The sequence below is a fragment of the Anthonomus grandis genome, chromosome 12 (genome assembly GCF_022605725.1).
Source record: "Anthonomus grandis grandis chromosome 12, icAntGran1.3, whole genome shotgun sequence".
NCBI lineage: Eukaryota > Metazoa > Arthropoda > Insecta > Coleoptera > Curculionidae > Anthonomus > Anthonomus grandis.
In genome coordinates this window covers 21,205,180-21,222,323 of record NC_065557.1, presented here as the reverse complement: position 1 = coordinate 21,222,323, position 17,144 = coordinate 21,205,180, and the positions used below count along the sequence as shown (strand labels likewise).

Sequence of the window (17,144 nt, the reverse complement as noted above, 5' to 3'; positions counted from 1 at the left end):
AAATTTCAACTCGTTGGATTTCCGTTAAATTAGCCATAATTTATTCTGATAAAAACTATTAATTTTCGAACTGACAGTGACATTCGAAAATGGAGATTCTTTACAAGTGCAACCATGGAAATAGAAACAATTGGCAGTGTTTATAACATTATTTTTATTCTCGATTTTATCTTAATTTGTAAATAGACGTATTTATTTGTTTTCTTGTTATTTAAATGTAAATATTTCGGAAACATTTGAGTTTTGAGATAAGGTGTGTTATACGAAACTTGCTTGGAATTTCGCCTATATTTCATAAAAGCAATAAAAAATATAGCATTCCATTTAAAAAAATGACCGATGACGTCATATCTTTTTTTTTGTTCCACCCTGTGTACAAAAATTTATGTGAAATAATGCGCAAATTAAAATAAAAATCGACGGGTCCGAGCGTTTTTTAAAGAAATTATGTCTCTAATTTTTATGGAATTTATGCGGAACTTTAGGCGGTCACTGTATAATATGTGTAAAGGGAGTTTATGGCAGATAAGGCAACCTAATATAATGCGAGAATTAAAGAAATGTTATAATGCAAAAAAACGGAGAAAACATTTTTTTAATTCTATAAAATAACAATTGATTAATATCCTAATTATTTAGCAACGATATCATCAAAATTACGAAAGTTACCAACTTAAAATGATACATAAAAATTGCTACATGCTAAATTTCCCGGCTTCGTTTGCTCTAATATTTTCGTTTTTTTTTAATTTACTATAATTTTTTGTAAAATAGGATAAATTTTCAACTATTTTATCAGTTCCGATTCGATTATACAACTTTCAAAATCCACCATTCTTACCTTTGCTATTTTAATATAAAATATCGTGATTATTAATTAAAATTATTTTACTAAAACAAATTAATACCAAGTCATGTTACTTCATGTAAGACTTAAAGGGATTGAGAATATAAGGTAGTGTCATAACCAATTCAATGCTTTATTATATTTATTTAGTTTTTGATACCTTTATTGTATTAAATGTATGAGAAAAGGAACGTTTTATAACATATATGTACTGGTGTTGTCTTAGTAGCGTATCTTATTCTCTGTCAAAAGGTAAGTGCTAGGTCAGTACTATTGAAAAAGTTTTGTAATAATCATTCAAGGTTCTTTTGCTGTATTTCAAAACTATACAACTATTATATATGTTATAAAGCTAAGTGGATACTGTATATACACATAATATTTTATGATAATTATATATGTATATACGTATGTCATACATTTGTATTAATACTAACAAGTAAATTCTTTTTTTCACCAGGTTGTGTTTTACCAAATTAAAGCTTCTATTATTAGCGATTGAAGTTAAGGGCATCGAAGGAGCAGACACTAAAATATCAATTAATCCGAAAAATGCAAAAATTGTGGCGAACACGCAAGGGTTTTTTATCGCTCAATCTGCTGATGAAGTTAAAAGGTATTCGTTTTTTTATTACTATAACTTAAGCTCATTCTCAAATTAAGTACAATTGCTTTTAAAGAATATTTATATTAAAGACCTATAATATTATTCAGATATTGAAATGCTCCTGGGGACAAGGACAAAAAAGCCGTTTAATTTTTAGATGGAAAAATGTAATTCCCAGATGAATTGTGTTTATTATTTGTTTGACATTTCCTTATCACAATCTGTTTTTAAAATTGGTAGACATTGGTAAAGTAGTAAAGTCCAATTTTTTAACTCTAGGAAGAAAATATCTCTATTGGTTATCAAATGTAAATAGTTTAAAACCAACCGAAGCGTCGCGTCGTGCTAAAATTAAAATTAAGGTAATGGAAGTTAGACTTTATACCATTTAACATTCATAATATTAAGTTATTCTTCTTGACAATAAATAAATAAATAGTTGCTGACAATGTAGTGAGAATTTGGTTTAATTATCCATGCAATATAGTCAATATGCAAAGGCAACATCTTGATCGTGAAACGTGTAGTTACGAGGTCTTGGTATAATACAGGGTGTTATAAACATCCGTGACGTCGTAGAAGCTATAAATTCTACCAAGAGCACTACAGGAAGGTTGTGGCAGAGATTTCAAGAGAATGGCGATGAGAGAGGAAGATACACTGGTTCAACAAGAGCAACTAACTGATATGAAGACGTTACCATACCTCTATATTACCGCAAACTCCCTAAAAAGTGAGCTTCAAAATGTTTATGGCGTTGTTGCTGCTCAAACCATAATAAGCAATGGATTATATGAAACATAGTCTTTGTCTTGGGTGGGTTCAGCTCCTATCTATCGAATTATGTCCAGAGTGTTAATTTTGATGGTCATTGCTCTGAAGAACTACAGTCTACTACAGGGGTTCCCCAAGGATCTGCCCTGGGGCCGTTATTATTTCTTCTTTATGTAAATACCCTTTCTGTGCTCCCCATAAAGGGTATGTTTGCAATGATGCAAAATCAACTTTGTTTTAATACTTCGAAAATAAACCTGTTAACTTTAAAATGTTCAATGAACTCTGTCACTATCAATAAAGAGCCGATTTCAACTCAACAGTCTTAGTCAGTTTTTAGGATTGACAATTGATTGCATAATGCGTAGAGGCTATCATCAGTTGCTATGTCCTTAGAATAATTTCTAAGAACGTAGACTTTTACATGGCAAAAAGAGTTATTTTCGCTGTAGAATTTGTTTTTGAGGCTCATGTGCCCATAATCTCTTTAATACAGTATTTGTTCTGCAAAAACTAACTGGAACCCTTTGTGGAGTTCGGAGTCATGAATCTTGTCTGTATTTTTTTGAGCAAAATAGAATTTTGTCTCTTTATTTATATATGCTTGAAACTATAACTATAATCTTCAGAAAGAACAAGCAGGAAATTGTGGGATGTAGTTCGTTTGGAACTCGTCTTCCATGCACCGTTCGGTGGCCCATTTCACATTCAGAGCAAGTAAGAAATTGTTTTATTAACATGGTTAAAAAAATTATCTTCCTCTTCGAATAAGAAAACTTAAGTCGTATTAGATTTATAAAGAATTTAAAGGAGATTAGGTTGGGCCGAAGAACATCAACTTTGGCGAGAGCATGAATAGCCATGGATTCTTTTTTCCAATAAATTAAGGTTTGGTTTATGTCCTGATTCAAGAAGCAGAAGTATATATCGATTACTTTATTCGACTACGCTCTACAGAATTTGTCAAAAATTTTGTACTTATGCAAGAAAATGCACATCTGCATGTTAGAAAAACCGCTTGAAACATTTTAGAGCAGCACAATATTCAGGTATTACCATGGCCTGCACAATCCTCTAACTTCCCCGATCGAACACATTTGGGATATGTTGAGAACGCTTCTCTTTTAAGTCAACTTATAGTGTGTCCGGTAAGGGAAGACTTGTTAAGCTGTATGTAAGAGCAATAGCTAGAAATTAAGCAAAACGACATCGACATTTTGATTATAAGCATGACAAACAGATGTCGATCTGTTAAGCATGCTTATAAGGAGTTTCTTCTATAAATTTTTCTTTAAATTTTGTTATTTCGAATTTTCGATATTTTACTTTATTATTACTGAAGTTTTTGTGCTTTTAATAAATTGCTTATCAGTGTTTCCAAAATAAATTCAGCTGTGTTTAATTTACATATTTTCTAAATAAATTTTCATTTGTCTTTTTCTTGTTTTTTGTCTTTGTCCCCCAGAATATTTCGATTTATATTTTTTTAATTTTAGCTTTATTTACTTTTCTTTTTAAGTTAACTTAAAAATTGTTGCCTATTTAGAATTTATAGTGTATTGAAAATATTTAAATTATTTTTAGAGCTTGGTTTTACTGCAAAGCCTGTCATGATCACATCAAAGACGAAACACTTATAAAGAAATGCAAATGCAAAAATTGTAAGTACAAAGCATTTTATCTAGTCTACAAAATTTTGATAATAAACTTTGCTCTAAATAATACAACTTTATTTACTTAATATGATCTATATTGGAATAGATCATATGGCGAATTAAAATTATGCAATAACAGAGCAATAACCATAACATACCCAAGTGATTATTATAAAACATAATTGTATTGCATTTTCTCAAAATAAAATAGAAGTATTTTGTATGAAAAACTACTGGAATAAATATAACCTAATGAATTTGTTTTCTTTAGAGCTACATCTTCTATTTTTATGACTTGATTTTTTAAATTTTATTGTTATTCCTATTTTAAACGTTTATTTCTAATGACTTCTAGTGGCACAACAACGTAACTGGTCCCACGATCTAGGTAATTGATGATCTATATATTGACTCTAGATCGATCTAGATCTTTTGCCTGTGGATCAGCTCCATTTTTGTTAATTGTTCTCGATTTATTAATATTCCCTTATTTAGTTTATCCGATCCGAATAAAATAACCGGTAATATTTTTATTAGTATTCTTATATCGTTCAGTAAAATTCAAAATATGAAGGTAAAAGCGTTAACATTCTTAGAGAATTAAAGAAGAAAGCATAAAGCAGATTTAAAAAAAAGAGCAGTTAAGAATCTGAATACCTCACAAAAAAAACTCTATGTTGCTTCGGTATTATTTCGAAACTATTAAATCTGTAAAATGTATTAATGTAGGGAAAACTAAACTAGTTTTCAAAATTAACAAAGAAAAACTCACATACACCATATACTGCTAATGAAAATCTTCTTAATCTAAAATTTTTAAATAAATATTCCAAATTAAAATTCGTAAGTAATTATTCTTTCATTAAGCTGTGGAATTAATATATTAAAACCTTTTTCCCTAAACACATTTTCCAAGCTCAGTTACTCTGTACTTACAAATTATCTATGCATTATCTAAATGGTTACGGTCTTTGCATAATAAAAATGGCTACTACAACATTTATTCTAAATCATTTAAATCTCACTAAAAAAAAACGCTTTTTTTTAACTTTTAGTTTAATTTAGAGTCTGGACTCTCGGGGAGTGCGTCGAGACCTTAATAATAATTAAATTTCCAAATAAGTCTATTTGAAACAATGTATTTAATTTCTTAACTCCTTTATTGTCTAACATTTATTTATACTTTGAGGTTTATTTTATTCGGAACCCTTGCTACATTGAATCCTTATACTTGTTTTATGCATTCGAAGTACACAAGGTTATATTCTTATTCTTCACTTTTTTAGTACTCTGGCATTGACAGAAATCTGTAGTTATTTTTTCCATTGCGAAGTTGTTTTTTTATTCGAAACATTTGTAGATTATTCACGACTTGCACATTTTTTCGAGCGATTTAACTTTTTATAAATTTTTTATACCTATTTAGGCTGTGAAAAATCGCTGATGATTTTGCCTGCGTATAACGGAATGTATATTGACACACATTCTGAACCCTTTTGCACATTAAATGCATGGCTACCTTTCAATTTCCTTATTTTCATGTTTTTATAAATCCCTTATAGTATTTTTTTGTGATTTTCTCAAATTTTGCTTTTTAAATAACTTGTTTAATAATAATACAATATAATAACATAAAAAGTATGTTATGTGCGCCATCTTGTATTCAATACAATGTATTAATTTTATTATAAATTGACTTTTAAATATTTTAAAAGTTTTAAAGTTTTATCCTGAATCAACATGTACCAACATGTATCTATTAACATTATATGACGGTCATCTTTAATTTGACTTTGTTTTGATAAGTCATTTTACAGATGATGATAGTCATTATCTCTGTATAATAATTTTTATTTTATAAAACAATTTTATGTTAAACAAATATAACAAATAGCCTACATCAATCTGTTTTCATTACTCATATACCTCTTGTTCTGAGTCTAAGATAAAAAGTTTAACATAATGTTATTTTGAATAAAATAGTTTATGTTATTCTTATCAATAAGAATATTATGTAAATGTTTTATTGCATTTCCTTTGTAAATAGGTTGTTTAATTATTGTACCAAGCTAAACATAATGTGCTTGTCATTCAGTTTTTTTACTACGGTACGATATTTGGTGCTTTCACTATTCTACAAGTTGAGTCCAAGAAAAAATAATAAAATGAACTTAATTTTTACCATCCATAAACCGATAGGTACAGCACATATGCTTAACTTTTTTGTTTTTAACTTTTTAATTTTGTATTTTTACAGCAAGTTTACAATGTTTAAAGTGTATATTAAGTTGAACATTTGGCCGATGTGAACATTTTTAATGTCACCAGAGCATTAGAGAAATTCAATTGATTTGTACACTGTTATTCTGCGTCTACTTTAGTTTAATGAAATCAAGGAATAATATTTTGATAACTAAAATTTAAATTAAGATATTTTATTTAAGAAAAATTTTAAGGCTACAGTATACCAATGTTGTCCATTATAAAAGACTGAATCATATTCTGCTCTTATATTCGTCTCTAAGGTTTCTAAACTACTTCTATTTTCGTTTTTTAATGCGCCAACTTTTGAGGCTTTATTTTATAAACAATCCATTTAACATGTTCTTAGAGGTAGAGAGTTAAAGATTTTAAGTCAGGTGGTCATGGTGGCCCTTCAACTGGCGCTTCAACCAATTTTTGCAAATTTTATTGAAAGATGTTTTTGGAAAATCAAGAATAGGCGCATTTAGTTGATGATGATTTTATGATTTTCTGGTATTAATGGATTATTACTTTTGTTTATTGAATATAACCTTAAAAATAGCATTTCCAACTATACCTGCTTAAACGTTACCCTTCCCAAATCCATCATTCTTTCATAAAATTACGTCGTTATTAAAAAGTTCGTTAAGAATTTGCATTTCATTTGGGTAAAATTTATTATAAGTATTTTGGGTGACTTTTCATACTGTTATGAGATTCTGGAGGATTTGCTAACCACGGTGCCTAATATTTCTATTTATTTTACTTTCTATCTATTCTACGCAGATTATTTCTTACTTTGGTACGTAATAGTACCAGTTTCTGTAAACTTAGCTATTAATTCTAAGACGTATAAGTAAATACTAATACTTCTTACTAACTAAACGAGTTTAACTAATACTTAGTAGTTTTATGCGATCTGGCGACCCTGGAGGCATCTTAAAACAAAATTTAAAAAAAATTAAACTTTTGCAATTATGGTCAATGTTTTGTTTTAAATCCCCTTAACCCGTTCGTAATAAGGTATATGTATGTTTGGGACTACTAAAAAATATTTCTCAAGAGGCATTATATGGAATCAATTTGTTTTTTATTATGTAAAGTTAAAAGAACATTAAAAGAACTTTTCTTTATTGGCAATAATGCGTTAGCTTTTTTTTGTTATTTTATTAATACGACTTAGATGTTTTGAACTATACCATTTCTGCTGTTGAGATATGTTTTTTGATAATTCGGAAAACAATCGATTTATTAAGACTAGAATATTCGCAATAACCATTTGCTTTTCTCTATCTTGGTAACGTCTAATCATGATTTATTACTTTAACCGATAATTAACAATTAACCTCGATAATTAAAACAAGAGCAAGAGGTTATCAAAATATTGCTCTAATTACATTTGCCAGTGCTAAATAAATAAACATGTACATACCTACCAGAAAAAGGAGAATATTGAAATTTTAATATCGTGGTATAGAACATGAATAAATAAATAAATAAATAAACAATAATTTAATAAATTAAATCTTCACCAAATAAAAAGTAAATAAATATTTTTTTATTTAAATTTATTCAAAAATAAAAACCTAGTTTTTATTTTAGTATTAGTGCTATAAACTTTTACAACTTCTGATCTTATACAGTCATTTGTTTAACTTAATCATACTCTTTTTTTTAGACTAAAAATATAAATTTTTAATTTATAATATCTCTGAATACTCTCGTATAATAACTGTGTCAATATATATTTAATTATTTGAATACGTGTTTTAGAATTTAAATTAAATTCAACCTATTTTAAGTTTATTAGAATTTTTAACATTGTTATGAAATCGTGAAACTAAAATGGTTCTTATTCAATTTTATTAACCTTAATGTTTTATAGTTAATAAGGAGTGCTACTAGAAATAGAAAAAGAGTAAAAAACTACTAATTGCGAGTTTTTATTAAATTCGTCAATTCCAAATAAATCTTACATATTTAAAACATAACTCAATGTGACTAAAAATTCATGGATAGAGTTCATGGAGATAAAAAAGGCGAATTATTACACATGTAGTGTTTTCTATTCAAAACGAAGCTCCTTACTAACTTTTTAAAGTAAAAAACGCCTTAATTTAGATTTACATTGGGAAGTTTGATTTTTTATTTAAACTTCTATCAACCATCTCCTCCCCAGTTAACTGTTTGGTATGTCAAATAAAAACCTCCATCCTATCAAATTGTCGATTCAACCGTACCAATAATTTTTGCCCATACTACGTAATAGTACGAAAAAAATATTTGGTAATTTATCGTATTTATGTATTTTATCAATATTATTTATCCTGGCCAACAGACGTAACTGCTTCAATAATGAAATTTCGCACCATGCTTGTTTTGATTATCATAAATTCTTAATTTTGATTTAAATATCCCATTTTTTTATTTTATAAAGGTGCTTCGTTTTGAAATTAAAACACTGGATATTAATGTCTAACTATTTATATTGTTCCATACTATATTTAAATAGCAAGAAATATAAGCCAGGAAAATATTATAATTTCAACAGGAATTAAGAAGATATTAGAGGATACATAAACATATAAACACAGGTCAAAGACCAAACTTTATTTAGAACAAGACAAAATATGTATTGCTCTTGAATTGTGGAATTGCAGATTCTTTTTTACCTTTTTTGCTAAATCGTCGCACAGCATAAAATAAATACGTATTTGTTTGAAATGACTATTGATTTGATCGATATTTTTCTTATCTAGTGTTTTCATGATGCCATCGCTTTTTGGTTTTGTCTTTTTTTTTTTTAAATCACAAAAAATAAACATTTTTCATTCATATAACTTATCCGTAAATTTAGAAATTATAAACTATATTTGAAAAACAAAAAAGATAGCTGTTTTTTATATTTATTCTTCTCGCTGTAATACAAACAAATATTACTTATTTCATTTTAATTCAATAGCCTTAAGACCCTTCCGGTGGTTCTAAAAATAGCAATTTTTAGGAACCACACTAAAAAAACATGTTTGTAAATAGTACTAATCAGCGAATCCATACAATAAAATAATGCTTTACTAAATTTAATAAGAAAATGCTCTAACATCGTAATATTAGTATTATTTGAAGAATAACATTGTGACACTTTTTTAAATTTATGTTTTTTTTTGCTTTTTATGATTTTTTTAAGTTTTTGGTTTTTCCAATTTTTGCAGATGTCGGAATGATCATGATGCAAACGGGTATGGTCAAAACAGGCCTTAACTACCAAAGATACCTTGATGGTAGGCCAACTAAAAAAGTTCCTTGCTTTGCTTACTCAATGTATAATTTTTATTTTAAAACTGTTATTGTGTCAGTATGTCTTGTATTAATTCATCGATCAAATTACGTTGGAGTTTCAGTCTAACTGTATGTCTTACATCTGCTAATCTATAATAATTATCTGGTTTGGTTATATTACAAATTTGTGATGTTCCAAATTTATTAACTATGCTCTTCTTGTACTAAATATTTGAAGATAATAATATCTAACGTCAAATTTTATGGGAATTTATAAAAGCATTACAAAATATACGTGGTGAGAGATGTTTGGGTTATCATATTTATTTATAAGACCATATATTTTCATTTTATTAACCTATATTTAAAATAATATCATTTACCCTGCGCCAGAAAATATAAATTTGATCGATTGATTTTTGTATTTTCCTGATCACCAGCTGTAAACTTATTCTGATTGTCATGTAAATGTAACATAAATTAGGTTTTGTTACAAACCAGATTGAGTGAATTTTAATTACAGAAGTAGCTTTGCCCTTGGGCCTTTACTGATCGACAAAAATCAAAATAACTAGATTAATAACTCTGTGCCTATTTATTAGAGGTACAATTTCAGATCTTGCTAATATCTAATAAATCACTAGAGGTTTTAAACGCGATAACATTTGGAAATTAAAAAAGAGCCAAAATGTACTGACTTTAAAAAGTGCCTGGCTAGAATTTTACACCGCTATCTGCTAGAGCCTATATATCTAAGTATATTATGCATATAATTTAAATTATGAACCACGCAATTCCGTATTGCTAAAAAAACTCACTTTTAGGGTAAAACTGACTCCTGTTACTGTTGTGCTATTCCTTTTTTCCTACATGATCATACAATGTTCAAATAAGTAATTTTAAAACAGATATTAAACAAAATATTTTTACTTTTTTTTAAAAGTGTCCCCTGTGAAAGATTTTAAACAGATAGTTTTCATATTGTTAATAATTCATATAGACAATAATATATTCATTCAATTCCTTATGCAGATGGCTTGCCAAATAAAGGCAGTAGAGTCAGCAGTAGTTAGAGTTTAAAAAAAAAATTACCTTTTACATGCTTTAAAATTCAGAGAGTTTAGATAAGTTTCTTTAAATTTTGATAAAGTAACTTTACAAATACTCTAACAGTGTTATAACAACTAGTGTTATAACATGTGATGCAAGATATACGTTAGACGGAAAGGAAGTAACTTTGAAAAAACCGAGTAGCCGAAAAGTCTTAAGATGCAGTATACAAGTAAGCCTTCCAGGTAGATCTTTTGATTGTTTGCTCTAGATTATCTAGCCTTATCTTGACTAAATAGTTAAATAACGCACATACAATTATTTTTTATAATATATTGAAAACAAATGTGCAAAATTGATCATAACACGGAGGGTTGCATTTTTTTATCTTTTAATTTTTTGAAAACCTTTTTACGATATGTGATAAAAAAGACGGTATGGTGTTATTTTAAAAATTTTAAAATAATCGTACAATATAAATTTTTTACCAATCAATCCAACAATATACACTTTTTGAAACTGTTTTAAAATTACCTATTTTAACACTGTATTTCCCTTTATGTTCAACTAACAAAATATCTCAACTCTGGTTCGTTGTCTACAGTGGCGACATTTAGGAAAGGCGTCCGAGCCATCCAATTGGTTGGCCGAGCAAGTACGTATTGTCTTATATAGTTTGTTTTTAAGTTTCTGAAGACTAACAAAAAAAAACCAAATTGCATCCTACATTTTTACTTAATGGAATATATATTCTTCTACATACACATTTCAAGACTTCTCTAAAATAATATTTTATGATTGAGCACAAAAGTGTGACAATAGAAATGCAAACTTAAAGAGTTAAATAAGTTTTATAATATTTATTTAAGATCAGTTATGAGTTGTTCAGTTGCATTTACACCTAAAATTAATTATTATATCATTTAAGTTAAACGAATGTATACGAAATAAAACTTTTTTTACTCGCTGTTTTTCTTGTGACGTCGTTAAAATTGGGAATTAAAATTAAATGCTCCTTTAAAATAAATATTAAAAACGAAAAGCTTAGAAAAAAGCTTTTGTTTTCCGGTTGCACATAACATTTTTTAAATGTAATAACGGAAAACAAAATGTATTGTCAAGAAATATCCTCTCTTATCTGGTGTTTTTTTCCATGATAAATGTGACAAATAGTCACATAAAAAATAAGAACAATAAATAAAACGATCATTTTTTTGGAAAAAGTTCAATAAATTTATTCTGTTGCCTTTTAAGGTGCTTCTAATTTAAATTCCCAATATAGATGCATTGTTATTTTTGTCTTTAGCACTTTGTGTTCTAATCTTTATTTTAAAAAATTCTTTTTTTTATTAGACAAATCTTATTGAATTGGCTGAATGATATACTTACACTATTATATGATTTATGTTTTTCTCAATGTTTTTGTGTAAATTTAATAATAGAATAATAATTATTGTTCGTAGCCTTTTTTTTATAAATAATTATGTGTGTATTAAAGTTACATTTAGTTTGATAGCATATAGATTCGTTAATATTGTGAGTTTAAATACTAGTTCAATTTGGAAATAACATTATTACATATCTTAAACACGACAGAAACCTGATACATATTTTATAAAGTAACTGTCAATCAAAGCCAAAATTTTGACATTTTCAAAAAGACTCTTATGCCCTCACAAAGTTCTTCATACGCACTCATTGTCTCAACCATTAATAACCTGTTTCCCTGTTCCATTCATTTCACTGGCACAGGTGACGTGGATCTCACATTAGCAAGTAAGTCGAGTTCTTTAAGGTAACATCTGTAACAACGCACGATAATGGTACAATTTGCCTCAATCAGCGCATGGCTGACTAAGTTTCATTACTGCCATAAATTAACCTACAGCGGATATAATATTAATTTTATGTTTTATTTTAATATATAGTTTCACCACAATTTCACATTTTTTCATATGATTTACAAAAGGCCAAATATATTTAAGTATATATTTAATTTGGTACACGAGACATAAAATAATTTAAAAAAAAACACAGAAGAATATTACCAATGTATCAAATTATGACCTTCTCTCTTTTGCATGAATTAGTTTTCCACACACTACTTGCACATTATGTATGGTTTATGTAATTATGTATTTCAGAGTTAAATCCATCATAAATACATGAATGAATTATTAAGTAATCTTTATGTTAATTTAAGATTGATATTATAGTAAAAATTCATAAGAACTAGGGTATTTACTTTTTTACTTTTCAAGATAAAGAAATGAAATTTGGTATATCGATAGAACAGGTAAAACTGACTTAATAAGAGCGTGTTTTGACATATTCTGTTATTTTTTGTTACTTCCGGTTTAACAGGAAGTTACACTAACTTTTTTATTTTAAATAGGACAATTGGTATATTATTACGTATTATGATAGAAAATTATGCATATAATATTTTCCCAATTTCCTACATTTTTGGGGAAGGGAATAGGCTTTGCTCTAAGAAGCCAGGTTAAACCAACAGCAAAAAAGTTTAGGTCTTATAAGAGTAAGTAAAGTAAACCTTTCTATTGAAAACGCCATCCAAAAATATGCTAATAATATTGATGTTAATTCTCTAGCAACATCTAGGGTAGATTGCTCAAACAGATTTACTAATTAATTTACTTTCGTACTGGAGAACATTATGGTGCATTCACCGTAATATGCAGATATTAGCTGTTTCAAAGTAATTCTATTTACGTTTTCAAAATATGCTCCACATTCAAAATTATTTTTTTCTGCTTAAAGACCATCCAATTTAAATCCATCTCATAAATACCATCCAGCTTTTAAAATACGTTATGAAAAATACAGGTCCGTATTTAAAAAAAAGGAGTTGATAGTTGTTGCCAAGATACCAAACGTCATAAAAAAAATTAAAGGTGAATTTGAGCACAAACAATTATAAAACTTTGTAATTAAAAGTAAGTTTCTAAAATCAGTATTTTTAGAAAGAATAATTTAAAATAAAATTTGGCGTTTTTTATAAATCACCCCGTAACTCACGAATTAAAAAACATTTTGCAACGCTGTAAAAGGATTTAGAATAAGCATCAAAATTCGCAACTTATTTCTAATTTAACTGCTCTCATTTCCTATAGTTTCGGAAATAGTAATAGTCACTCAGCAAATAGGACACCCTATATATATTTATTATATTATATATATATTTATATATATATACATAATTAACTAATTAATTTACTTTCGTACTGGAGAACATTATGGTGCATTCACCATAATATGCAGATATTAGCTGTTTCAAAGTAATTCTATTTACGTTTTCAAAATATGCTCCACATTCAAAATTATTTTTTTCTGCTTAAAGACCATCCAATTTAAATCCATCTCATAAATACCATCCAGCTTTTAAAATACGTTATGAAAAATACAGGTCCGTATTAAAAAAAAAGGAGTTGATAGTTGTTGCCAAGATACCAAACGTCATAAAAAAAATTAAAGGTGAATTTGAGCACAAACAATTATAAAACTTTGTAATTAAAAGTAAGTTTCTAAAATCAATATTTTTAGAAAGAATAATTTAAAATAAAATTTGGCGTTTTTTATAAATCACCCCGTAACTCACGAATTAAAAAACATTTTGCAACGCTGTAAAAGGATTTAGAATAAGCATCAAAATTCGCAACTTATTTCTAATTTAACTGCTCTCATTTCCTATAGTTTCGGAAATAGTAATAGTCACTCAGCAAATAGGACACCCTATATATATTTATTATATTATTATAAATATATATATATTATAATAAATATATATATATATATATATATATATATATATATGTATATATATATATATAGTTTTGTACTATATATAGTAGTAGTTCTATTAGTAGCTATATTCTTCCCCTTCAAAGATATTCCACCAACAATAACAACAATAAAATTTTAATTATTTCTATCTTAAAGGACAGTAGGAGAAAAATTATAATTTATTCTACAGGTGGAGCTTATAGTTCTTAGAAAATCAAGGGTTCTTTCGATTACAATGAATGAATGAATGAATTCTGTCTTTGTCTTTCGTTACTCGTTGGTTTCCAAGCCAATAAGCAGATGTTCATTTGTTGCTTTTAGGAAAAGAACTTAGAAAACAAATGCTTATTTCATCACAAATAAAAAGTGTATCTTTCATTTTTTTTTAGTTAAGGTTTCAAAATCATTTGATATTTTTAAGTTATGACTTAAATAAAATAGAATAAATCTACCTTTTATATAACTATAGTACCTAATACTAATTCATATACCACTGCATACTTTATCTTTTATCTTTTTATTATAATCAACTTAATTTATTAAATACAATATTGTATACTTAAATCTCGAAAGTTCTTATCGAATTTCTCCTATAAATTGATCTATAACTACATGGCCAATTTTATATTTTCTAAACTAGCTAATTTTAATGGTTTAACTCTGAAAACAAAGAATGTGTATATAATGTTATATGCATGTATATATTAGAAGTATTTCGCATGTAAAAATTTTAGAAATATCTGCATGTTAAATATTTTATTGTAATCTTAACCTCTTGATTGCAGATATATGTTGCAAATATATACATATTTAATTAATTAGTTATAAGATATTAAATATAAATTAGATTATATAGATAGACAAAAAAATTATAGATAATAAGGTATTATTTTAGGCAAATACTGCTAGAATAGATAAAATTTTAGCGTTAATTCTTTAAGCACTAATCTTGCATTATTTCTATTCTAAAAAAAACTATTGTTTTTGGTCATATGGTTTATTGCAGATCGGATGATTTCTTTTAATATCGCGTATTTAGATACACATAGAAATGACTTAGGTTTTTTGATTGCTTTAGATGATTTTTTTTCTGTTAGACTTATATTACGCCTAAAGTAATATTTTATTATTAAAAATAGTTTTAGTAACTAGGTTAGTTAATCATAGTTGAATGCGAGAATGATTTGTGGTTTACAGATGACCACCATCCTCCCCCTACTTTTACACCACCAGAGTTGCCCAAGAAGGTTCATGTTAGAGGTATCTGAAATTTTTAGCCGATGATTCATTTGCTTGTCCTAATATCATTAAAATACACTTTTACGTTCAGTAATATCATCACAAAAAAATTAAGATATGAATATTTTATAATCGTCTGGAGTTATTTACATAATAAAATATGTACACTGATGCTAGCGTTAATCATTGCTTCTCTATTATAATAACACAACATGATCAGCATCAATGGAAAGTTAACAGAAGATTTTAGAATTTTAAAGCTTATCAGAGCCTGACTCTTTGTTACGCTTATAGTCCTTGATTCTCCTTACGCCTTTTTTCGCGTTATTTCATTCCAATTTTCTAAGTATAATTTCAGGGAATTTATGGTATTAATTAAGTAATTGGCTATTTGGTTCGTACATCTTAGGCTATACATTCTCCGTTTACAGTTGATAATTGTTTACCCCACATACTGTATACCGTATAGTTGACGTCTATTACATATAAGAATACTTATTCTTTAAAAGATTACCAAATCTTTATTATATATAAGGAATTGTCAAAACGGAGGTCGTTACTTTTGAATGGAGTTTTTTGTCATGAGACATTATGTGTTTTAATTATTAAATATTGATAGTGTTTTTACGTGTGTATTTACACCACTACAGGTTCTAGCTAAAGATTTACGCTTAGGTGTATTAAATGTTATGTAATACAACCGTTGATTGAATATTTGGGAAGATACGCAATCCTGTGTTAAAAAGTGTACCCGGTCGACTATCGGATTGCCGTTCAGTTTCGTGCACCGTGTGGTGCTGCCGCAAAGCGTCAAATCTAGGAACGATTTATTTTAGCTGCGTGGACCTGGCTTTTGGCTTCTTTGAGTCAGGTTTTCAACGACGATGGAATCTCCGGTTACGCGGCCGTGTTGGATATTTTTTTAAGATATGGGATGATGCTGCCAACTATGTTTTCATTATTTTTTTTGAACATACAACACAGTGTCATTTATGTAGTGGTCAAGTGATAAGTGATATACTTAAGGGTGGAGGCATATTGAAATTTCTTAAAAGTTAAATTTTATAAACAAATAATTACTTACCAAAATATGTTTTTGAGACAAAAATTTATACAAAAATATATATAAAAAGCTATTTTTACAAAATTACCAAAAAAGTTTAATACAAGTTATAATTCCAACAAACATTATGTTTCCTTCATTTTGTGTTCAAGAGGGTCAAGTTTTTAAATAAAAAGCCCGTTGCACTTAATTAACTAAAAACTAATATACAAAAAATATGTGAGTAGTTATCTTACCACGTTTCTGTGACACATGCCATCCACATCTGAAGAAGTTGATGACACATGCCATCCGCATCTGAAGAAGTGGATGGTATTTGTTCTTGAGCTGTGCCGTCGAGGTCATGCAGATCTGAAGAAGACACAATATGTCGTCGACAGAAGTGCCCTTTAGGTGTAGCCGAAGAAGTGATGACGTAACGCTGAAGAAGTAGTAATAAGAAGAAGAAGAAGTTATGACTAATTGCCAAAGAAGTAATTATCTAAAGAAGTCATCAGCGTGTCTCATCAATTTCTTCAGATGTGGATGGCGTTCCGTAGCCGAAGAAGTTATGACGCAACGCCGAAGAAGTAATTAGCATAG

At 27.9% G+C, this 17,144-nt stretch overlaps 1 protein-coding gene across 1 annotated transcript in view; it reads left to right on the top strand.

The window, feature by feature from the left end:
- LOC126742871 (calcium-activated potassium channel slowpoke) overlaps positions 1–17,144 on the top strand; it is a 205,391-nt gene that overhangs the window by 148,088 nt on the left and 40,159 nt on the right. The window contains exons 15-20 of the mRNA XM_050449716.1: positions 1,308–1,463; positions 3,813–3,889; positions 9,340–9,408; positions 11,061–11,111; positions 12,209–12,232; positions 15,458–15,520. Coding sequence (XP_050305673.1) covers positions 1,308–1,463; positions 3,813–3,889; positions 9,340–9,408; positions 11,061–11,111; positions 12,209–12,232; positions 15,458–15,520 — 440 coding nt within the window. The remainder of the gene's footprint in view (positions 1–1,307; positions 1,464–3,812; positions 3,890–9,339; positions 9,409–11,060; positions 11,112–12,208; positions 12,233–15,457; positions 15,521–17,144) is intronic.